This window comes from Scyliorhinus canicula, chromosome 14 (genome assembly GCF_902713615.1).
Source record: "Scyliorhinus canicula chromosome 14, sScyCan1.1, whole genome shotgun sequence".
NCBI classification, from domain to species: domain Eukaryota; kingdom Metazoa; phylum Chordata; class Chondrichthyes; order Carcharhiniformes; family Scyliorhinidae; genus Scyliorhinus; species Scyliorhinus canicula.
The window spans coordinates 25,977,409-26,003,316 of NC_052159.1; the positions used below are offsets into that span (position 1 = coordinate 25,977,409).

The 25,908-nt window shown below is 44.7% G+C and overlaps 1 protein-coding gene across 1 annotated transcript in view; it reads right to left on the bottom strand.

The window, feature by feature from the left end:
- The window catches only part of LOC119977805 (von Willebrand factor A domain-containing protein 3B-like), a 240,759-nt gene extending 217,064 nt beyond the window's left edge, over nucleotides 1-23,695 (bottom strand). The window contains 3 exon segments of the mRNA XM_038819030.1: nucleotides 7,351-7,442; nucleotides 19,525-19,761; nucleotides 23,660-23,695. Of these exon segments, the coding sequence (XP_038674958.1) occupies nucleotides 7,351-7,442; nucleotides 19,525-19,756 (324 nt within the window). The 5' untranslated portion in view covers nucleotides 19,757-19,761; nucleotides 23,660-23,695.
- Between the last annotated feature and the right edge of the window lie 2,213 nt (nucleotides 23,696-25,908).

Consider the following 25,908-nt stretch of genomic DNA (forward strand, 5'->3'; position numbering starts at 1 on the left):
AGAACGTGCAGACTCCGCACAGACAGTGACCCAAGCTGGGAACCGAACCTGGGACCCTGGAGCTGTGAAGCAACAGTGCCAGCCACTGTGCTACCGTGCCGCCCGGCAATATCTATTGATGCGTCCAGAAATATTTTAAATTAAGCCACTTTTGCTCCTCAACAACAATTCATGCTAAACCGGTGAAATACTACAAGTGTTCTGATGTTTAATTTAAGTTTGAAATAGTTTCACACTGAGTTGTAACCTGTGCTCTGCTAGTATGAATATCGCGCTGGAGGAGGAGAAAGAGTCACCCTAATACGAAACGTTGGCCTCCTTCTCTCTCTGAGATTGCCCAGTATTTGCTGTTTTTATTTCAGAATCCAGCATCCGCAGTGTCCTTTTGTCTTCCAGTCACAGGAAAGGATTTTCCGGCCGTTCTTGCCAGCAGGATCTTCCCGGTTCCGACGATGACGAACCACCTCCACAGGTTTCCCGGCTGCAGGAGGTGGGTCAATCAGAAATCCCACTGACCGTGGGAGGACCAGGAGATCCTGCCACCGCCCAATAGTGGCCTACCACCCGCCGCTGACAAACACACCACGGAAAATCCCCCCCATAGAGTTTTACAGCACAAAAAGAGGCCCTTCAGCCCATTGTGTCTGTGATGACCATCAAGCCCCGATCTGTTCTAATCCCATTTCCCAGTATTTGGTCCATAGCCTAGTATGCTATAGCGTTTCAAGTGTTCATCTAAATGCTTCTTAAATGTTGGCATCTCCAACAAGAGAAAATGTAACCATCGTCCCTTGACATTCAATGGCATTACCATTGCCGAATCACCCCTATCAACAACCTGGGGTTACCATTGACCAGAGATTGAATGGACGACCCATATAAATACTGTGGCTACATGAGCAAGTCAGAGGCTAGGAATCCTGCAGCGAGTAACTCACCTCCTGACACCCGCAAAGCCTGTCCACCATCTACAAAACACAAGTCAGGAGTGTGATGGAACACTCTCTACTTGCCTGGATTAGTGCAGCTCCAACAACACTCAAAAATCTCAACACCATCTGGGACAAAGCAGCCGCTTCATTGGCACCCCTTCCCGTAAACATTCGCACCCTCCACCACTGATGCAGTAGCAGCAGTGTGAACCATCAACAAGATGCACTGCAGGAACTCACCAAGGCTCCTTAGACAGCACCTTCCAAACCCACAATCACTACCATCTAGAAGTACAAGGGCTGCAGACAAATGGGAAAACCACTACCTGGAGGTTTCCCTCCAAGCCATCCACCATCCTGACTTGTAAATATATCGGGCGTCCCTTCGCCGTCACTGGGTTAATATCCTGGAACTTGCTTCCTAACAGCACCAGGGCTGCACCTATACCAGCGGTGCACCACCTTCTCAAGGGCAATTAGGGGTAGGGGTGGCCAATAAGTATTGGCCTTGCCAGCAAAGCCCACATCCCATCAATTATTTTTTTTAAAATTCCCTCCTAAATCCCATTTGTTTTCCCCCTCATCGCTACTCACCATTTCCACCCAGTACTAGGTGCTCTGAGAGGCTTGTTCTACCCAAGAAGAACTTTAAAGAACTGAGTTTTGCTGGAGAGAAATGAGTCCAATATTCAACTGCAATGAGTATACAGCAATCCAATTTAGAGTCATATAGTATCATATTCCATCCAAGCAGCTAAATATTATCTTTGGTTCACAGCCCTGGCTTAATGAAAGATGTGATGCAGCATCAGCCAAAAAAGCAGAAATGCTTTGACAGATGGGAATGATGGGGCAGTTTAAAAAGATAGGAATGCTTAATTTCATTCTAAGTCCCAATAGGAAAAGCTCCAAAATCCATGCCAAGGTATAAACCGAAGAGCAGATCCTAACTGCCTGATTCTCAGGCTCCAAAATAAAAAGTCACATCTGTTTCCCACATTGGGCCAGCTCCATCACCTATGATTTGGGGAAGAGCTGCACATCACAACTCTGGGTACACAACAAAATTGTCACCTACAATTGTGTGACAGGCTCCCCTCCAGCACAACCCATTGAAAATGTTATCGTTTCAGGCAACTGGGCTCCTCGTGTCAGCATGGCATTCATTGGGGGGGGGGCACAGTGGTTAGCGCAGTTGCTTCACAGCTCCAGGGTCCCGGGTTCGATTCCCGGTTTGGGTCGCTGTCTGTGCGGCGTCTGCATGTTCTCCCCGTGTCTGCGTGGGTTTCCTCTGGGTGCTCCGGTTTCCCCCCACAGTCCAAAGATGTGCAGGTTAGGTGGATTGGCCACGCTAAATTGCCTTTAGTGTCCAAAAAAGGTTTGGTGGGGTTACTGGATTACGGGTTACGGGGATTGGCTGGAGGTGTGGGCTTAGGTAGGGTGCTCTTTCCAAGGGCCGGTGCAGACTCGATGGGCCAAAATGGCCTCCTTCTGCACTGTAAATTCTATGATACTCTATGAACAGAATGGACTTGGACTGAATTAACATTCATGTGGTATTTGGCCTTAAAACCATTATTGCATGCAGGAGTGGTCATGATCAAAGAACCAACCACTTGCTTCCTCAGTGTAGCATCCCATGCTGCTCACGTTATTAAAAGTAGAAATACTGGTGGAAGACCTTTCGGAGAACGCCACCATCCTTTGTATCCATAATTGCTGAACCCATTGAAAACCTCTTCAGAATAAAGAAACATCTCCGTCTGAAAACCCTAGCAAATGTTTGATGTTTTGCAACTATGCCAGATGGATTGCAACGATTCCAGAAGGCAACTCACCATCCCCTTCTCAAAGGCAATTAGGGATGGGCAATAAATGCTGGCCCAGCCAGCGACGCCCTCCCCCCCCCCCCATGAACGAAACAAAAAGCCACAGAGAATCATAGAATCCCAACCGTTCAGAAGGAGGCCATTCTGCCCATCGAGTAGAAAGGGAACTGTGGCCAAACTATGGCTTACAAGGGAAATTAGAGATAGTATTAGATTAAAGAAGAGGCATACAAATTAGCAACAAAAAGCAACAGACTGGGATTGGGAACAGTTTAATTTTCAGCAAAGGCGGAGCAAGGGATTGATTAAGAAGGGGAAAGTACAATTTGAAAGATACTAGTGGGGAACATAAAAACTGACTGTAAAAGTTTCAACAGGTATGTAAAGAGAAAAAGACTGATAAAAACTAATGTCAGAAACGGAGGAATTCATAACAGGGAACAAAGAAATGGCTGAGGAGCTAAATTTGTACTTTGCTTCTGTCTTCACAAAGGAAGACATGAGAAGCACACGTTTTAGTGAGGAGTTGAAGGAAATTAGTATTAGTAAAGAAATGGTTTGGGGGAAATTAACGGAATTGAAGGCAGGTATATCTCCAGGGCCTGACAATCTTCATACTTAAGGAAGCGGCCCTAGATATAGTAGATCCATTGGTAGTCATTTTCCAAAATTCTTTGGAGTCTGGAATGGTTCCTATAGATTGGACGGTAGCTAATATAACCCCGCTATTCAAAAAGGGAGGTAGAGAGAAAACCATAAGGCCATAAGACCATAAGACATAGGAGTGGAAGTAAGGCCATTCGGCCCATCGAGTCCACTCCGCCATTCAATCATGGCTGATGGGCATTTCAACTCCACCTACCAGCATTCTCCCCGTAGCCCTTAATTCCTCGCGACATCAAGAATTTATCTATCTCTGCCTTGAAGCCATTTAGCGTCCCGGCCTCCACTGCACTCCGCGGCAATGAATTCCACAGGCCCACCACTCTCTGGCTGAAGAAATGTCTCCGCATTTCTGTTCTGAATTTACTATAGACCAGTGAGCCTCACGTCGGTAGTAGGGAAGTTGCTAGAGTCCATTATCAAAGATTTCTTAGCTTAGCATTTGGAAAGCAGTGGTGTAATCAGACAAAGTCAGCTTGGATTTACGAAAGGAACATCATGCTTTACATACCTACTGGAATTCTCTGAAGATGTAACAAGTAGAGTTGACCAGGAAGAACCGATGGATGTGGTTTATTTAGACTTTCAGAAGGTTTTTGACAAGGTCTCACTTGGCAGATTACTATGTAACTTTAAAGCGCATGGGATTACGGGTAGAGTCTTGAGATGGATAGAAAGCTGGTTAGCAAACAGGAAGCAAAAGTCGGAATAAATGGATCTTTTTCTAATTGGCAGGCAGTGACTAGTGGGGTACCGCAGGGATCTGTGCTAGGACCCCAACTGTTCATGTTATGTATCAATGATTTGGACGAGAGAACTAAATGTAGTATTTCCAAATTTGCACATGATACAAAGTTGGGTGGGAGGGCGAGCTGTGAGGAGGGTGAGATTCTTCAGCGGGATTTGGACAGGCTGAGTGAGAGGGCATATGCATGGCAGATGCATGATAATGTGGGTAAATATGAGATTATCCAAGTTGGTAGCAAAAATAGGAAGGCAGATTATTATTTGAATGGGTGTAAATTGAGAGAGGTGGATATTCAGCGAGACCTTGGTATCCTCATGCATTAGTCGCTGAAAATAAGCGCACAGGTACAGCAGGCAGTAAAGGCGGCAAATGGTATGTTAGCCTTCATAGCGAGAGGATTTGAGTATAGGAATAGAGATGTTTTACTGCAATTATATAGGGCATTGATGAGGCCACACCTGGAGTATTGTGTGCAGTTTTGCTGTCCTTTTCTGAGGAAGGATGTTCAGCTATGGAGGAAGTGCAGCAAAAGTTTACCAGGCTGATTCCTGGGATGGCGGGACTGTCATTTGAGGAAAGACTACAGTGGTTAAGATTATATTCCTTGGATTTTGAAGAGTGAGAGGGGATCTCATAGAAACTTAAAATTTTCTAACAGGACTAGACAGGGTAGATTCAGAAAGAATGTTCCTGATGGTTGGAAAGTCCAGAACTAGGGGTCATAACTTGAGGATAAGGGGTAAAACTTTTATGACTGAGGGGACGAGAGATTTCTTCAGCCAGAGAGTGGTAAATCTGTGAATTTCACTACCGCAAAAAGAAGTTGAGGTCAAAACGTTGTATAATTTTAAGAGGGAATTAGATATAGTTATTGGGGCTAAAGGGATCAAGGGATATGGGGGGAAGGCAGGGTCAGGGTATTGAACTTGATGATCAGCCATGATCATAATGAATGTTGGAACAGGCTCAAAAGGTTGAATGGCCTCCTCTTGCTTCTACTTTCTATGTATGTTTCTATGAGTCTGTGCCGACTGTGAGAGAGAACTCCACCGAGGCCCACTCCCCCACCTCATCCCCGCAACCCCGTAAATTAACCAACACTAAGGGCAATTTAGCATACCAATCCACCTAACCCGCATATCTTTGGCCTGTGGGGGGGGAAACCAGAGCACCTGGAGGAAACCCACGCAGGTACAGGGAGAACATGCAAACTCCACAACGTTTTAACATTGCTAAGAGAAGTGTGCTGTGCAGTTTTGGTATATGCACCTTGGTTTTGCACCCAAAAAGAACACAATACTTTACAACTCAAATCTGCACCATGACTGGTGGACACCACAATAAAAGATGCAAACGATAGTGTCACATTCAGCTCCACTTTGCTCCTGACGTAACTTTCAGACAGACACAGGGAACTGGGTGGCTGCATTGATTTGATCAATAGCCTCCGTCAACTGGAACCTAAATATCAAAACAATTCCACTCTCCTTTGGTGTATCTGATGCAGCAAAATGTTCTAACTGTCCATTTTTAAAAAGGCCTCCACTTCGCCACTCTTAAGACACCGGCAACATTATTTTTGTTTGGCCAGATTTTGCACTTCCATGCAAACTGTGCCACAGGCCAAGCTCTCGGCACGAGCTTTGACTGTTCAAGTAACATTTTGGCAGGCGCACCAAAATGGTGCCAGATGGAAGGAATCATTCCCACCTGGAAAAGAAAGCAAAACTACTTCACTTCAACTAAAACCATGTCAGACACGGAGGGAAAATCAATTCTGGGAGCTGTGGGGAGGTTTATAATGTAGATTGCTCTATCCTTCAACTGGAGCAGGATAAGTAATAGCACAAAAGAAAAATGTGTGGATGTTGGAGATCTGAAACGGAAAAAGAAAATACTGGAAATACTCAGCAGGTCTGGAAGCATATTTAGAGGGAGAAAATTAAAAGCTAGAAATTTGTTGGCATGGCAGGGGTCCCAAAGGCAGGCCCAAAGACTGTTTGAGGTTTGGGGGCAACTCTGCTTCAGTGATCTCGGGACTCAGGGTCACATTTTATGGGTAGCAGCCAATTAATTGGCTATCACCCAGACAGTCATCCCTACTCAGAATGTCCGCCCCCAGGAGCTGCTGGCCGATCAGGGGCTTAGCAGCTCAACAGCGCCCCAGAAGCAGTGGCCATTGCTGGAATTGCAGCTCATAGAAGAGAACCTCATGGAAGGACAGCACGTTTGCAACCAGGTAAGTGAGGTTGGGGGCGCTGGGGTGAGTCACGTAGGCCCTGGTGAAGTTGGAGGGTGAGAGGCAGGGGCATGGGGTAGAGGGGGACAACATTAATAAGGACAGGTGGGATATTGCAACAGGGCAATTACTGCTATGTGGACCACAGAGTGCCTAAGTATAAGGGCCTCCCACCCTGAGTCCACTGGGAGGTTGCCCCAGTTTACCTGACAGTTTCCCCACCTGGCAAAGTAACTACCCGCTACCAGTAAAATGATAGAGATGCTGGAAAGGACCTTTTAATTGGCCACTTCAATGATTCAATTGACTTCTGGACAGGTGGTCCATCTGCCACCATCCCAGCAGCTGGTAAGATGAAATGATGGTAGGAAGACTCACATATCACCATGCCACCAGCATGTCCCCTCCCTCCACCAGCTCCACCTCTCACCAGCACTTCCTCACCATTCTCCGGATCCCAACCCTTCCCTAGACAGCTCTGAAAATACAGCCTAGAATTAATGTTTCAGGTCAATCATCTCTGACAGAACCAGAAGAAGTTTGAGACATAACAGAATACACCTCCCTGACAGGATTGACAATTGTCTTAAAAGCTGTCACCTCTCTAACATCTTCCAGTTCAACCTGAGATATTGGGTGGGATAGCCGGCCCCACCCACCCCCAGGATCGTTCAGTCTCGGCAGAAGCCAATGGACTTTTGACTGGGCCATCAAATTTCCTGTGGCTGGACCCGTCTCAATGGGAGCCCAAAATTCACAGTCCTTGGCTCCATTACTCTCTCCACAGATGCTGGCTGAGCTATTTGGTATTTCTAGCACATTGTTTTTATTTATGACAGATAATAGTCTGTGGATATAAAGGAGAAAAGCAAAAACAGACATTTGCAAACAAATATTGCTCATTGTCCTGCATTTTGATTCAGCTAGTCACATACTTACATTGTAAATCCTACCATCCTTCCGTATGTATTGATGGAACAAGCCTTCTCCATAACATGATGACACAGGCTTCCGCAGTCGACAGTCAAATTCTATAAGACAAAATAAGTGTGACTAGCAGGACAAAATCATTTTGTATGTCTGTTTGAAAATGGGCGACATGGCTTCCCAGCATAGTGTCATGTGAGAGTACCTTTAACAAATGGGTGTTTATAAATGGGTGTGTATATAAATATCTGTAGTGAGAGTATCTTTAAGAAATGGGTGTTTATTACTGCAGTGATGTCAGAGAGTGGGTGGAGCTGGGCTGTCTGTCGGCTTTTTACTTTCATTTTAGGCTGTTTGCTGCAGGATGTGTTTTAGTTTCGCTTTCAGAGCTGGATAGCTGCAGTCACAGCCAGAAGGTGTATGAGTCTCTCAAGTTCATAGAATAAACAACTTTTTTAAAAACTTTTACATTTCTGCTGTACCACACCTGTAGAGTGGTCCGTGTGCTCCCCATACCACAATCTAGTAAAAGTTATGGGTAAGGTGAACTCCATGATACACTTTGTGGTTTTCTAAACCCTGGCCCATAACAAATTGGGGGCTCATCCGGGATACAAGTCTATCTATTGGATTGGCTTAGTGAACATAAAGACAGTGAGGGGTGAGCATAGTGTGGGTTTTTTACGGTGTGGTATTCTAGTTAAGTAGGGAGTGTGTTGTGGACAATGGCTCTTTCAGAGGCTCTGAAGTTTTTGGGTGTGGAGACGGTCACACGCAGTACCTTATGGACAGAGACTAAAAGCAGACTGTTAGATTTGGCAAAAACATTGCAGTTACCATTACCTGAAAAAATGGGGAAAGTTGAGGTCATTATGTGGTGGTTAAGCAATTAACGTTGCCTCAGATACAGTTTGACTCATTGGAAATGGCACAAATTCAGTTACAAATTGAACAAATGGAACATGAGAAATAATTAAAGCAGCTTGAATACGAGAGAGAGAGGGTAAAGAAAGAGAAAGGAAGATATAGATCAGGGAAAAAGATAAAGAGAGACAGTTTGAACTTCAGAAAATGTCCATGAAACATGGCAGTCAGTTAAAATTGGCGGGCGTAAAGGGAAACGTACAGTTGGATGATAATGGTGAGGATAGTGAGAAAGAGCGTCATAGTCGAAGGCTTGGTGGGGATCTATTTAAATATGTCTCCAAGCATTGCTAAGGTTTAATGAGAAGGAGGTAGAAGCCTTTTTCATTTCATTTGAGAAGGTAGCTAAGCAAATGAAATGGCCACAGGACATGTGGGTATTACTGATACAAACAAAGCTGATAGGTCGGACTAGTGAAGTGTTTGCATCACTATCAGAGGAGGTATCTGAGTCGTATGAGAAGGTGAAAGATCCATCTTAGGTGCATATTAACTAGTGCCTGAGCCTACAGACAAAGGTTTAGAAATTTAAGGAAAGAATTTGGTCAAACATACATGGAATTTGAAATGATCAAACAGAGTAATTTTGATAGGTGGGTAAGGGCTTTGAAAATAGACCAAACATATGAAGCTCTCAGAGAAATTCTACTTTTGGAGGAGTTCAAAATTTCAATTCCTGATGTAGTGAGAACTCATGTGGAAGAGCAGAGGGTTAAAACTGCAAGATTGGCAGCAGATGATTATGAATTAGTTCATAAATCAAAGTTTGGGTTCTGACATCAGTTTCAGCCTGTGAGGGATAGAAACTGGGGACATGAGAAATATTCAAGTGGCAAAGGTAAAGGTGATCTGAGGGGAGAAAATAAGGAGAATGTACCTCAGATTAAAAGAGAAATCCAGGAGGGTGGAAAAGAAATGAAAAGTTTCAAATGTTTTCACTGGAATAAATTAGGCCATGTAATGTCACAGTGATGGTGGTTGAAGAAAAGCACTGGGAAGGCTGATGTTGTAAAACAGGATAACAGTGGGGTTTGTTAAAGTGGTAAAGGAAAGCCCAAGTGAAGTGAAGGAGGTGCAAAAGATTGTACAGGCTGATCAAGAGGTGATTGATGAGAAGGTGCCAGATCTCTTTAAAGAATTTACTTGTGTGGGTAAAGTTTACTCATGTGTATCAGGAGGAGCAGGTAAACATAGAACATAGAACAGTACAGCACAGAACAGGCCCTTCGGCCCTCGATGTTGTGCCGAGCAATGATCACCCTACTCAAACCTACATATCCACCCTATACCCGTAACCCAACAACCCCCCCCCCACTAAAGAAGTCACAATTTTAAGAGATACAGGAGCTAGTCAATCTTTAATGGTAAGAGATGAGGAGTTATGTACTTTGGGAAGAATGTTGCCAGAAAAGGTGGTAATATGTGGAATTCAGGGTGAGAGGAGTAGTGTTCCATTATATAGGGTAAGGTTGGAAAGTCCAGTGAAGAGTGGTGAAGTGGTAGTAGGAATAATAGAGAAACTATCTTCTCCAGGAATACAGTTTATCTTGGGTAATGATATAGCTGGATCGCAGGTGGGAGTGATGCCTACTGTGGTTGATAAGCCAGTGGAAAATCAGATAACTGAAGTGTTGAAGGACGAATATCCAGGGATTTTTCCGGATTGTGTTATAACAAGGTCGCAAAGTCACAGGTTAAGACAAGAGAAGAAATCAAAGAATGAAGATGAAGTTGAAGTGCAATTATCAGAAACATTTTTTGATCAGATGGTTGAAAAAGAACAAGAAGAGATGGAGGATGAGGCGGATATTTTTAGTTCAGGAAAATTGGCGGAGTTACAACAGAACGATGTAGAAATAAAATGGATGTTTCAGAAAGCATATATGGAAGAGGAATCTGAATGTATACCAGAGTGTTATTACAGTAAAAGTAATGTCTTGGTGAGAAAATGGAGACCTTTACATATGCAGGTGGATGAAAAGTGGGCAGAAGTTCATCACGTAGTATTGCCGGTAGGGTATAGAAAGGAGGTGTTGCGAGTTGTACATGAGGTACCAGTGGGAGGTCATTTGGGAATAAGGAAAACTCAAGATAAAATCCAGAAACATTTTTATTGGCCTGGACTACGTAAAGATGTAGTTAAATTTTGTCAATCATTTCACACATGTCAAATGATAGGGAAACCTCAAGCAGTGATAAAACCAGCACCCTTAATACCCATTCCAGCATTTGAGGAACCTTTTACAAGGGCCCTAATCGATTGCATAGGACCTCTTCCTAAAACAAAAAATGGGAATCAATATCTTTTGACGATAATTGATGTGTCTAGTAGGTTTCCAGAGGCCATTCCAGTACGTAATGTTACAGCTAAAAAGATTGTGGAACAGTTACTTAAATTCTTTACTAGATGTGGACTACCCACAGAAATACAATCGGATCATGGATCAAATTTTACCTCAAGGTTATTCCAAGAAGTTATGAATCGCTTAGGAATAAAACAATTTAAATCAACTGTGCACCATCCAGAATCGCAAGGAGCGTTAGAAAGGTGGCATCAGACTTTAAAGACAATTTGAGGGCTTATTGTCAAGATTATCCAGAGGATTGGGATGAAGGAATTCCATTCATACTATTTGCAATTAGGGATGCACCTAATGAGTCATCCAAATTCAGTCCTTTTGAACTAATTTTTGGTCATGAGGTAAGAGGACCACTTAAATTGTTTGAAGAAAAATTGGTGAGTGAGAAACCAGAAATTACATTATTGGATTATGTGTCAAATTGTAGGGAACAATTAAATAGAGCAGGTGAATTGGCGAGACAACATTTAAAAGTTGCACAAAGGGCAGCATGGTGGTGCAGTGGGTTAGCACTGCGGCCTCACGGTGCTGAGGTCCAGGTTCGATCCCGGCTCTGGGTCACTGTCCGTGTGGTAGACATAGAACATAGAACAGTACAGCACAGAACAGGCCCTTCGGCCCTCGATGTTGTGCCGAGCAATGATCACCCCACTTAAACCCACGTAACCCGTAACCCAACAATCCCCCCATTAACCTTACACTACGGGCAATTTAGCATGGCCAATCCACCTAACCCGCACATCTTTGGACTGTGGGAGGAAACTGGAGCACCCGGAGGAAACCCACGCACACACGGGGAGGACGTGCAGACTCCACACAGACAGTGACCCAGCCGGGAATCGAACCTGGGACCCTGGAGCTGTGAAGCATTGATGCTAACCACCATGCTACCGTGAGGCCCATGTTTGCACATTCTCCCCGTGTTTGCGTGGGTTTCGCCCCCACAACCCAAAAACATGCAAGCTAGGTGGATTGGCCACTCTAAATTGCCCCTTAATTGGAAAAATGATTGGGTACACTAAATATATATTTTTTTAAGTTGCACAAAATGTGACGAAACGGGTAGCGGACAAGAAATACAAAGTTCGTAGTTTTGCCAGTGAGATAAAGTTTTAGTGTTGCCACCAGTGGTAGGTGAGCTTTTAAAAGCAAGGTTTTGTGGACCTTATCAAATTGAAACAAAATTAGAACAAAGAACAAAGAACAAAGAAGATTACAGCACAGGAACAGGCCCATCGGCCCTCCCAGCCTGCGCCGATCCAGATCCTTTATCTAAACCTGTTGCCTATTTTCCAAGGTCTACTTCTCTGTTCCCCACCCGTTCATATATCTGTCCAGATGCATCTTAAATGATGCTATCGTACCCGCCTCTACCACCTCCGCTGGCAAATCATTCCAGGCACCCGCCACCCTCTGCGTAAAAACCTTTTGGGGCAGCACGGTGGCACAGTGGTTAGCATTGCTGCCTACGGCGCTGAGGACCCGGGTTCGAATCCCGGCCCTGGGTCACTGTCCGTGTGGAGTTTGCACGTTCTCCCCGTGCCTGCGTGGGTTTCACCCCCACAACTCAAAGATGTGCAGGTTAGGTGGATTGGCCACGCTAAATTGCCCCTTAATTAGAAAAAAAATAATAATTGGGTACGCTAAATTTTTATTTATTTTTTAAACTTTCCATGCACATCTCCCTTAAACTTTTCCCCTCTCACCTTGAAATCGTGACCCCTTGTAATTGACACCCCCACTCTTGGAAAAAGCTTGTTGCTATCCACCCTGTCCATACCTCTAATAATTTTGTAGACCTCAATCAGGTCTCCCCTCAACCTCTGTCTTTCCAATGAAAACAATCCTAATCTACTCAACCTTTCTTCATAGCTAGCATCCTCCATACCAGGCAACATCCTGGTGAACCTCCTCTGCACCCTCTCTAAAGCATCCACATCCTTCTGGTAATGTGGTGACCAGAACTGCACGCAGTATTCCAAATGTGGCCTAACCAAAGTCCTATACAACTGTAACATGACCTGCCGACTCTTGTACTCAATACCCAGTCCGATGAAGGCAAGCATGCTATATGCCTTCTTGACCACTCTATCGACCTGCGTTGCCACCTTCAGGGTACAATGGACCTGAACTCCCAGATCTCTCTGCACATCAATTTTCCCCAGGACTCTTCCATTGACCATATAGTCTGCTCTTGAGTTAGATCTTCCAAAATGCATCACCTCACATTTGCCTGGATTGAACTCCATCTGCCATTTCTCTGCCCAACTCTCCAATCTATCTATATTTTGCTGTATTCTCTGACGGTCCACCTCGCTATCTGCAACTCCACCAATCTCAGTATCATCTGCAAACTTGTTCATCAGACCACTTATACCTTCGTCCAGATCATTAATGTATATTACAAACAACAGTGGTCCGAACACGGATCCCTGTGGAACACCGCTAGTCACCTTTCTCCATTTTGAGACACTCCCTTCCACCACTACTCTCTGTCTCCTGTTGCCCAGCCAGTTCTTTATCCATCTAGCTAGTACACCCTGAACCCCATACGACTTCACTTTTTCCATCAACCTGCCATGGGAAACTTTATCAAATGCTTTACTGAAGTCCATGTATATGACATCTACAGCCCTTCCCTCATCAATTAACTTTGTCACTTCCTCAAAGAATTCTATTAGGTTTGTAAGACATGACCTTCCCTGCACAAAACCATGCTGCCTATCACCGATAAGTCTATTTTCTTCCAAATGTGAATAGATCCTATCCCTCAGTATCTTCTCCAACAGTTTGCCTACCACTGACGTCAAGCTCATGGGTCTATAATTCCCTGGATTATCCCTACTACCCTTCTTAAACAAAGGAACAACATTAGCAATTCTCCAGTCCTCCGGGACCTCACCCGTGCTTAAGGATGCTGCAAAGATATCTGTTAAGGCCCCAGCTATTTCGACCCTCGCCTCCCTCAGTAACCTGGGATAGATCCCATCCGGTCCTGGGGACATGTCCACCTTAATGCCTTTTAGAATACCCAAAACCTCCCCCTTCATTATGCTGACATGACCTAGAGTATTTAAACATCCATCCCTAGCCTCAACACCCATCATGTCCCTCTCTTTGGTGAATACCGATGCAAAGTACTCATTAAGAAGCTCACTCATTTCCTCTGACTCCACGCATAAATTCCCTCTTTTGTCTTTGAGTGGGCCAATCCTTTCTCTAGTTACCCTCTTGCTCCTTATATATGAATAAAAGGCTTTGGGATTTTCCTTAACCCTGTTAGCCAAAGATATTTCATGACCCCTTTTAGCCCTCTTTATTGCGCGTTTGAGATTTGTCCTACTTTCCCGATATTCCTCCAAACTTCATCAGTTTTGAGTCGCCTCGATCTTACGTATGCTTCCTTTTTCATCTTAGCTAGTCTCACAATTCCATCCATCATCCATGGTTCCCTAATCTTGCCATTTCTATCTCTCATTTTCACAGGAACATGTCTGTCCTGCACTCTAATCAACCTTTCCTTAAAAGACTTCCACATTTCAAATGTGGATTTACCCTTAAACAGCTGATCCCAATCCACATTCCCGAGCTCCTGCCGAATTTTGTTATAGTTGGCCTTTCCCCAATTTAGCACTCTTCCTTTAGGACCACTCTCGTCTTTGTCCATGAGTATTCTAAAACTCATGGAATTGTGATCGCTGTTCCCAAAGTAATCGCTGACTGAAACGTCAACCACCTGGCCGGGATCATTCCCCAATACCAGGTCCAGTATGGCCCCTTCCCGAGTTGGACTATTTACATACTGCTCTAAAAAACTCTCCTGGATGCTCCTTACAAATTCTGCTCCATCTACGCCTCCAACACAACATGAGTCCCATTCAATGTTGGGGAAGTTAAAATCTCCCATCATAACCACCCTATTGCTCCTACATTGTTCTATAATCTGTCTACATATTTGTACCTCTACTTCACGCTCGCTTTTGGGAGGCCTATAGTAAAGTCCCAACAATGTTACTGCACCTTTCCTATTTCTTAGCTCTATCCATATTGCCTCAGTGCTCGAATCCTCCATCGTGCCCTCCTTAATCACAGCTGTGATATCATCTCTGACCAGTAATGCAACTCCTCCACCCCTTTTACCTCCCTCTCTATCCCTCCTGAAGCATCTGTACCCTGGGATATTTAGCTGCCAGTCTTGCCCATCCCTCAACCAAGTCTCAGTAATACCAATAACATCATATTCCCAGGTACTAATCCAAGCCCTAAATTAATCTGTCTTACCTGCTACACTTCTCGCATTAAAACAAATGCACCTCAGACCACCTGTCCCTTTGCGATCATCATCTCTTCCCTGTCTACTCTTCCCCTTAGTCACATTGAGTTTATTATCCAGTACCTTACTGGCTTTACTTGCTGCTTATTTACTGACCTCTAACTTCCTTATCTGGTTCCCATCCCCCTGCCATTATGTGAATTATGTGGTTAAAACACCAGATAGAAGGAAGACTCACCGAGTGTGTCATGTGAATATGCTTAAAAGGTACTTTGAAGGGGAAGGAGAGAAAAAGGAGGAGGTTTCAATGATTCTAACTCAAAGCGTCAAACCAAATCCAGATGACTGTGAATTTGACATACCTTAAATTAAATTGGAAAACGAGGATGTTATTAAAAATTGGGATAAATTGTTGCGTTACCTTCCAGAGGAAAAACGAACTGACCTGAAAGAGTTATTGATATCACATGGACAAGTTTGTGGAGATAAATTGGATACTAAAATGGCTACACATGATGTAGATGTGGGAAATGCTGTTCCAATCAAACAACATTCATATCGACTTAACCCTTTAAAATTGGCACAGGTTAACAAAGAGATTGAGAGTATGCTTAAAAATGGCATAATGGAAGTGGGTTTCAGCCAATGGAACTCACTCATAGTGATGGTACCAATACCGGACGGTACCCAACGGTTGTGTGTGGACTATAGAAAGGTTAATAGGACTCTTATCCTATCCCACGTTTGGAGGATTGCATTGCGAAAGTGGGACAATCAGCTTTTATTTCCAAACCGGATTTACTTAAAGGTTACTGGCAGATAACTTTATTCGAAAGGTATATACTCCAGATGGTATATACCAATTCGAAGTTATGCCATTTTGCATGAAAAACGCCCCAGCCACATTTCAACGGTTAACTAACAAAGTAGTTTCAGGATTACCCAATTGTGCAGTATACATCGACAATCTGGTAATTTTCAGCCAGACATGGAAAGAACATTTAAAACATCTGATGGAGTTATTTGATTGACTTCAAGAGGCGGATTTGGTGATAAACCTAGCCAAAAGTGAATTTTGAAAAGCCCAAGTCACTTCCTCCTTGGCCATACAATCGGACAAAGTCGAAAGGTCACACTGGATGTGAAACCAACAGTTATTGAGGAGTTTCCGATACCCTCAAGCCAAAGGGAAATAATGCGATTTCTTGGCATGAGTGGATTTGATCGGACATTTGTGAAAAGTTTTTGGCGCGTGGTTGCTCCACTGATAGACTTGCTCAAGAAACGTCAAAAATTTCAGTGGACTGCGGACTTTCAACAGGCATTTGACTGCATGAAAGCTGTGATAACCAATGCTCCTGTGTTGGAGAATTACAAGGGACTCTGTGATCAGATTGAACTAAAGGATCTGACTTTAAAGAGAAATGCCGAGGAGTAGAGAAATGGGTGGATCATGCAGAGACCTTCTTGTTCAAACAGACTGTCAATCGAGAAGTTTCCAGTTGGAGAATAAACAAAAAATGGACTATATTTTTATACCTGTTTGCGTGTGTTGCTTTTTTTAAGCAAAAAGTATATTTACTGTGTGCATTTCTTAAAGGATAGTGAAAAGGTGAAAAATGAAACCATCTTCAAGTTGATGGTTACATTTTTTTCTTGGGGGGGGGGGGGAGTGTCAAGTGAGAGTACTTTTAAGAAATGGGTGTTTATAAATGGGTGTGTATATAAATATCTGTAGTGAGAGTACCTTTAAGAAATGGGTGTTTATTACTGCATTGATGTCAGAGACTGGGTGGAGCTGGGCTGTCTGTCAGCTTTTTACTTTCGTTATAGGCTGTTTGCTGCAGGATGTGTTTTAGTTTCGTTTTAGAGCTGGATAGCTGCAGTCACAGCCAGAAGGTGTCTGAGTCTCTCTGTGTAATCTAAAAACTGTAATTCGATCCTTTGGTGATTTAAAACTAATAACTGCTCTCGGTCGTGACTTTAACCTGATGTGCTTCTGTTAAAAGTTCTTTTTAAGTCTTATGGATGTTAAAAGGACAGCTTAAGGATTACTTAGTGTTGCATTCTTTGGGGGTTGTATTTGAATTAATGGTTGCTAAGATGTTCACTGTATGTTTTTAAAAGGTTAACTAGAGTTCATAGAATAAACATTGTTTTGCTTTAAAAAAAAAAGTTTCCATTTCTGCTGTAACACACCTGTAGAGTGGGCCGTGTGCTCCCCATTTCACAATCTATTAAAAGTTGTGGGTCACGCAGCACGGTGGCCTAGTGGTTAGCACAGCTGCCTCACGGCGCTGAGGTCCCAGGTTCGATCCCGGCTCTGGGTCACTGTCCGTGTGGAGTTTACACATTCTCCCGTGTCTGTGTGGGTTTCGCCCCCACAACCCAAAAATGTGCAGAGTAGGTGGATTGGCCAAACTAAATTGCCCCTTAATTGGAAAAAATAATTGGGTAATCTAAATTTATATTTAAAAAAAGTTGTGGGTCAGGTGAACTCCATGATACACTTTGGAGTTCTCTAAACCCTGGCCCATAACAAATGTAATAAAGTTTAACACAGAAAATCAACTGAGCCCTTGCCAGACCAAAAGGTCAATACTTCTCCATAAAAGTGCAGTAAATGACAAGATGGACATTTTCAGAGTAACATGGTAATCTTTTCTTGATGCATAACCATATTTTGTCAAGCCAAAACAAAACTGAAACATTTCAAAGTTACCACATTGACCAAACACTCATACGCATCACAATAAGTCAGAATTTAGAGCAATTACTGTTAATTGTTATGAATTTTTAAACAAAGGTTACACCATGGGACAATAGGATACTATTTGTATTTCTACAAGATTTGATAGCTCATAAATGAAAAGTTAAAATTGAAGATTTGATTCATACATAGAAATGATTTTCATGTCCAACTACTTCACCTAAATTGTATTCCCCGTGTTTTTTTGGTGTCTTTTCTTTGATATGCTTGTTTGCTTAGTACCAATCCATAAGTATAGAGTGTGCTGATATTTGACCATATTGGCCTGGTAGTTGCAGTCAGTGGTGAATTGAGCGCTCTATACTGTCGCTGGTACATAGTCCAGGTATCACTGCAGTACAGCAGGGTGGTGACAACAACGGTTTAGTGCAGTTAGACTTTTATTGACTTTCGGAGGTCTTTGCTGTCAAACTATGGTGCCATAGTTTGTAGAAGGCTGAGCTGGTGCAGCTTATCCTGTGTTCAATCTCCTCATCAATGGTGGCCTTTGAGCGGCGTGGCTGCCTTGAAATGTGCAAAACCTCTCTCTTTCAGCATAGATGGGAGACAGAATATTCAGCTGATGAGGTGTAAGTTTATATCATCTATATATTGGCAACATTGAAGGCAGGCCGAGTTTCTTGTGGGCAGGATTTAAGAGCTCAGTAGTGCATCACAAATCTGAGTAGAGTGGGCTATAACTCTATAGTCCTCTGCAAAATGTAGACCGAGTATATTTATGGTGGCAAGTTTAGTTTTGACATGGAAGGGACTGTGTTTTCCATCTAGACAGTATTTAATGCTGACTCAAGAAGGAAATAGTACTGCCGGGTAGTTTGTAAACGGGGAGTCTATCACGCAGTGTTGCTTACTCTGATCCACATTTTAAAGACGTCTGTTCCAGATCTCCCACTCAAAATAATTGCAGTCATATCATCATGGAACAGCTGAAGGATTGTGATGACATTTTTTAGATATCTTCATCTTTGGATTACTGTTGCCCAGAAACTAAACTGGACTAGCCATCTAAAGTACTATGGTTACAAAAGCAGGTCAGAGGCTGGGAATCCTGCTGTGAGCAACTCATCTCCTGACTCCTCAAAGCCTGTCCACCATCGACAAGTCAGTGACGGAATACTCTTCACCCGCCTGAGTGCAGCTCCAACAACACTCAACGTTAAAGATGGTGGATAGGGTGCCAATCAAATAGGCTGTTTTGTCCTGGATCATGTCGAACTTCTTGTTGTTGGAGCTTTCTATTTGTCCTCCTGGCGGAAGAGGGTGCTTGTTATAATGAGGCCACACTGAGCACATGTTGTCAGCAGGAGGGCACTCAAGGGGAGTCGGGTATTGAGCACCAGGGAAGAGTGATATTGAACTCGAGACAAAAACTCTGTTTCTCACTCCATAGATGCAGCCAGTCCTGCTCAGCTTAACTTTCAGCTCATATAAGAGCTCATTGAGAAGAACTAATGGAATGCCCGAGGATCTCCTCTAGACAAATGCCCCTGATGCCGGGGAGCGTGTGGAAGTCTTGCCTTCTCCCCACCTTCCCCGGTGGAATGCTGGGCTGAAGTTAAGCATAGTGGAGGCCCAGAAGAACTGCAAGATACATGCCCAATGCCCAACCTCTAAAGCCCCAGGAATGGTTTGTGTTCTATTTTCTTTCATTCTAAGTGTGAAATATAAACAGTACAGTCGAAATGGATAGAAACATTTTCCCAGCAGACATCATGCCATAAGCTAATTCCACAACTTCACTCAGTGGCGGCGAACATCTACGCCCTTCATTCTTTAACATGACATGACAGAGGACTGACAAAGTAATTGCTGTACAAAAATGCGCCGTGTCAATCTATGAACTATTCAATACATGTTACCTTCTCTATGTTTAAATCCAATCTGTGACAAGATCTGAGACAGGGCCAACCTGTTTCTCTTGAGACCATGAAGTTGAAGCCATTTTAATGAAGGAAGGAGGGTCTGTACATCAAGCGTAAAAGGTGAATTCTTCCCATGGACTTTCATCATTTTCAATCGCTTCTGCTTGAACTTACTAAAATCATGCCAATTAGTCTCTGCTGCCTGATCTCTGTGTTCCAAATCAAACATCACTTCTGCCAGTAAAAAAAAATTCAATTAAGGAGTTATAAGCATGGCAACTACATAAAAATTCTAACCTTTCTAAGTTTGTGGTACATTTTATGTAGCTATGATTAAAATGTTGTGCTCTATTGCCAACAATATTGCCAAGCACAAAGACATTTTCTTAGTTCAGTAAATTCCTCACATTCCACTCGATAAAACTCATCAACATTTTTGCAGTTACTGCAGGAGAGGTGAGCAAGTTGATTGCAAAAATCCTTACTTCTTTTCTTTTCCTCAAATTTATTTATTTTTAAATAATTTTAAAGTACGCAATTCATTTTTTCGAATTAAGGGGCAATTTATCGTGGCCAATCCACCTACCCTGCACATCACGGGCAGAATGTGCAAACTCCACACGGACAGTAACCCAGAGCCGGGATCGAACCTGGGATCTTGGCGCCGTGAGGCAGCAGTGCTGACCACTGGGCCACCGTACTGCCCCTTTTTTCCTCAAATTCATGACTGAAATAATTCCCGCCACGGTCAGAAGGACTTTGTTATGTTACAAATACCAGTCCCCCAGCAAGTTACATGCCCAATGCCCATTGGAGGTACAGGATAAAATATAACTCCAAATCACTCTTTTCCTTTTCAGTTATTCATTCGCCTGATATAAGTGTTGCTGGCAAAGCCAGCGTTTATTGCCTATCGCTAGATGCCTTTGATAGGACAATGTTGAGGATGCCTGCTTGCGCTGCAATCCTGGTCCTCCCACCAGCTGTTAAGTAGGGACTCCCAGGATTTTAACTGACTGACAATGAAGCAATAAATGTATCATGTAATAATCATTCAAATAATGAAACATTCTGAGTTATGAATCAGCTCATTTTGTGTGTGACCCACAACACAGAAGCAGTACTGGTACGGTAATCATAATATTCAAACCAAAACAAATGACTTCCATTTGCATCACAAAGTGAAGCTTAATTAGATTTATATTTTTAGACCTCAGGCTTTGCGATGTAATACTTATTTCACTAAAGTAGTATATGTTCACCTGGGGGAGATATAAATATTCCAAGTACATGAAGGTAGGTAAATAGTCAGATTTGAGTGTCTGTTAACCCTTTCTGCGTCATTAGATCTAAGATTCGAAACTAAAGCTTTGATTTTAACTCTGGTGAGTGTGAAGTTCGGTAGGAGACCATGGCAGGTCAGCGTGAAGCCCAGTAATTTTACCATAGAAACCAAAGAAAGGTTATGGTTCAGAAAGAGGCCATTCAGCCCATTGCATCTGCTCCAGCCTAAGAAATAGAAACAAAGAAACCAGCTGCTCATTTTAATCCCCATTTTCCAGCACCTGGTCCATAGCCTTATAGGTTGCATCACTTCAGCTGCAGATACAGGCACCTTATAAATGAGATGAATAATCTGTAAAGACAAAGGCAGCACTCCCATGGGAACACCACCAGCACCATTTAGTTCCCCTCCAAACCACTCATCATCCTTCATGGTGGCTGGGTCAAAATCCTGGAACTGCTTTCCTAACAGCATAGTGTATGTACCTACATAAGATGAACTGCAGCAGTTCCAGATGACAATTGACCACCACCTTCTCAAGGGCAATTAGAGATAGAGTCATAGAGATTTACAGCGCAAAAAGAAACTCTTAGGCCCATTGTGTCTGCATTGGCCATCAAGCACCTTTCTATTCTAATCCCATTTCTTTTGAAGCATTTTTATGGAAGTATTTGTAACAAACAAACAAAATCCATAGCCTTGGATGCTATGGGCTGGGATTCTCCGACCTGGCACCGGGTCGGAGAACCCCCGGGGGGACACGAGAATCGCGCCCCGCCCTGGCTTCCCCATTCTCCGGCACCGATTCTTGGGCGCCCGCGGGATTCCCGCCACACCGGTTGGGGGCCGTTGACAGCGGGCCCTCCCCCCCCCCCCCCCCCGGCGATTCTCCAGGCCCCGATGGACCAAGTGGCCGACAAGTTTGACCAAGTCCCACCAGCGTGGGTTACTCAGGTCCCACACAATGGGACCTGGAAGGTGAGTCTACGGGGGCCATCCTGGAGGGAGGGCGGGGCATCCGACCCCGGGGGGGGGGGGCCCACAGTGGCCTGGCCTGCGATCTGGGCCTACCAATCGGCCGGAGGGCTGGTTCCGTGGGGGCCTACTTTACTCCGCGCCGGGCCCCTATTAGGGCTTCGCCATATTGCCCAGGGGCCGGCGCGGAGAAGGGAACCCCGTGCATGCGCAGAAAATCGTCAGCCGTAGCGCGCATGCGCAGAAATACGCCGGCCAGTCTCATGTCGGCCGTTCCATGCATGCGCGGAATCATGCCCACCGTTCCGCACATGTACGAACTGCGCGGGCCGTTCAGCAGCAGCTGGAGCTGCGGGGACCACTCCGGCGCAAGCCTAGCCCCCTAGGAAGGGGTGCATTCCCATTATCGGGGACCGTTGACACCGGAGTGGTTGGCGCCACTTTTCACACTGGCGTGGGGACATAGCCCCATTATTGGAGAATCCCGCCCATGGTGTTTCAAGAGCTTATCAAAAAGCTGCTTAAACATTGAGGGTTCCTGTCTCTACTATCCTTTCAGGCAGTGACTTCCAGGTTCCCACCATCCTCTGGGTGAAAAAGCTTTTCCTCAAGTTGCCTCTAAATCACCTTCCCACTACCTTAAATCTATGTCCCCTGGTTATTGACCTCTCTACTAAGGTGAAACATTTATTCCTATCTACCCGATCTATGTCCCTCATACTTTTGTACACCTCGATCAAGTCCCCCCTCAGCATTCCCTGTTCTAACATATGGAATCGCAGCCTAACCTGCCTCTTTACAGAACTGAAACACTCCAGGCCAGGCAACATCCTGGTGATTCTCCTCTCCACCCTTGCTAGTGCAATCACATCCTTCCTATAGTGTGGGAACCACAACTGCACACAATACGCTTGCTGTGGCCAAACAAGTTTTTTTATACAGCTCCATCATAACCTTCTCTTATATTCTGTGCCTCGGCTAATAAAGGCAAGTGTATCATATGCCTTCTTAACCACCTTATCTACCTTCCTGCTGCCTTCAGGGAACTAAGGATATATGCACCCCACGATCCCTCTGGTCCTCTATACTTCGTAGCCACCCACCGATCACCGTGTGTTCCCTTGCCTTGCTAGCCCTCCCACAATGCATCACTTCATACTTTTCAGGGTTAAGTTCCATCGTTTCTTTCGAAGTTAATTCTCGGGATGCGGGCATGGAAAGCGTGGTCAGCATTTTTATTGCCCATCCCTCGCCCTCCTTGCTTGAACTTGCAGCTTCTGTGGTGAAGATGTTCCCACACTGGCGGCAGGAAGTGGCTTCCAGCATTTTGACCCAGTGGGGGGTGGGGGGGGGGGGAAAGACGTGTGGGAGGTCCACATCTTGATGGTGTGAGATTGGGAGGGGAACCTGAGTGTTTCCATGCACCTGCTGCCCTTGTCCTTCGAAATGGTGGGAGGGAGGGGCGGTTGTGCTGTGGTAGGTTGTCAAACGGTGCTGGGGGTGGGGGGGGGGGGGGCTTTTGAAAGTACTGCTCAAATCACAGACCATTCATCCAACCATCCAACCATCCTGAACCCAACACATACCAAAACAGCTGCGAATTTAATACAGGGGAAGTGATTTTCAAAAGAACATTAATCTGGAATCCGTCCAGTTAAAAGATATTGCAGTAGAAGTGTTCTGACTGGGTTCATACTTTGTTGCTCGGTCAGATTTAAAAGTCTGCAAACGATGGTTTCCGTCGAATTCCAACGATAGAAGAAAAGACTAAGAAAAAAAAGTTTTTTTTTATTACACTCTTGCTGGAGAAAAGAAAAAGCAAGTGGAGGTAACAAGTAAAACAAAACAATAGAATTGCAATCTTCCCCTTACCCCGCCGTCGATCCGAGGCGTTGCCATTGCCGAGGGACTGTGTCCTGTTGTGTTTACCTTGACAACCGCTGTTGCCATGTGAGGCTTGCTTTGGAAGCGCTAATACTCAAACTGCACCAAATACACTCGGAGCTCCCTGCACGTGTGGTGATTTTACTTTAGCCTTTGACATAAATTTGAATGTGTTAATTTAAAATTCTGGTCTTTCGAATGCATCAGCGTCTCCTCCGCTGCCCCTTATTGTCTGTTATTTTTTTTTCAACCTGCAAAACGGATCCCCCCCCCCCCCCCCCCAGAAGTATTAAAGTGAAAGGGAAAACAGGAACAGAACTACCACTGTTTAAAAATAAGGGTTCGCCCGTTCAAGACAAGAGATGAGGAGAATTTATTTCTTCTCAGAGGGCGCTGTGCCTTTGGAACTCTCTTCCTCAGAAGGCAGTGGAAGCAGAGTCTTCGGGCGGGATTTTCCCCGGCGCATTTTCCAGCAGCGGAGGGGGTCCGCCATTGCCGCCGACAGGATCTTCCGGTGCCACCGATGTCTTCGGCATTTTGCGTGGCTCGTATTTTCCGTTCAGGGGCCCGCCGTTGGCCAGACCGAGAGATCCCACTAGCGACAAAGGCTGGGAAATTCAGGCTGGGTGGGAGTGCGGAGTTCGGGTTACAATCAGATCATCCATAATCTTATTGAATAGCAGAGCAAGCTCAAGAGGCTGAGTTTCGCTCTTGCTTCTAGCTGGTATGTTCTTTTGTGTAAACGTAGGTGCATTCGTTGAAAATTTAACTCAGAGATTGCAGGTTCAATCCGACTACAGACTTGTAACCCAAACTGATACCTCAGAACAGTGAAGGGCTGCACTGTTAGAGGTGCCTTTACTTAGATGAGAACTTAAATCGGGATCCATCTGCCCTTGCAGCCAGGGCCGGCCCAAGGTACCGGCAACTCGGGCAGTCGCCCGGGGCGCCATGTGCTAGGGGGCGCCAGAGACTCGGGTCCCGCGCATGCGCAGTTGTGCCGGTGCCAACCAGCGCATGCGCGGTGGCCGTCCGCCCCCCGCTCCCGCCCCCTCCGCCCCCCCACTCCCGCTCCGTCCGCCCCCGCCCCGCCCGCCTCGGCCCCGCCCTGCCCGCCTCGCCCCCCACCCCCACCTCGCCCCCCCCGCCTCGCCCCCCCCGCCTCGGCCCCGCCCCCGCCTCGGCCCCCCCGCCTCGCCCCCCCCCGCCTCGGCCCTGCCCCCCCCCGGTCCTGTCCCCTGGCCCTGCCCGACCCCCCGGGCCCGCCCGCCCCCCCGGCCCCGCCTTCATCCCTCGATAGTCTTTTTCTAAAAAGAGGTTGGCTCAGATTTTGTGGTCAGCTGACCTTGAAGAAAACGACCCACAAAAATTTAGCCATTTCTGTGGCCTGGATTTACATTTTACCGACTTGATTCTCCCACCAACCATGGGGGATCACAGTGAAGCAACATGAAGCAACAGTGATGTCATCAACCAGGTTAAATAGCCAGTAATATCTAAGAATTCCCACAGACAGCAAAGGAGGAATGAATAAAACACTGATTATCCTTCACTTTTTCATAGAAAGCCAAGGAAAGATTAGGAGATGGTATTCAGGACGAAGTTGAAATATCATATAGCAATTTAAAAATATACATTTCATTAGATAAAAAATTTATGAAATGTGTATTATAATGGAGAAATTTGATAGTCCACAAATATAAAATGGGTTTATCAGGTCCAGAGAGGTTGTTCAGCAATAATTATGAACATAGTGAAATGTTAACAACCTAGCTATACCTGAGTCAACAAGGTACAACGTTGCCAAGGGCTTTTATAGTGAGACCAGTAGCATAAAAGTGCATAGTTCACATCAACTCAAGTGATTTCAAAAGATTTACTTCCACAGGAGCATCAACAGCACATCCTGTAGAGGAGCGATGAAACACAGAGAAATCCCTGGATTTCCATATAATTATATGCCTGTATATGTATCAAATGTTGCTGTCAGTCTCACAGTTATAAAACAACAGTCAATTCTGGCAATTTTGTTGTTAATCCAACTTCCAAAACTAGGTCATTATCATATTGCTGTGTGCAAATTGGTTGCTGGGTTTCCTACATTACACCAGGAATATCACTCAACGAGTGCTTTATTGGCTCTTTGGGATATCCTGATGTCATGAATTCCGCAATATAATCTCAAATCCTTTCTTTTGTTTAGGCCCACCCCATATTGCCTTGACCCCTACCCAACA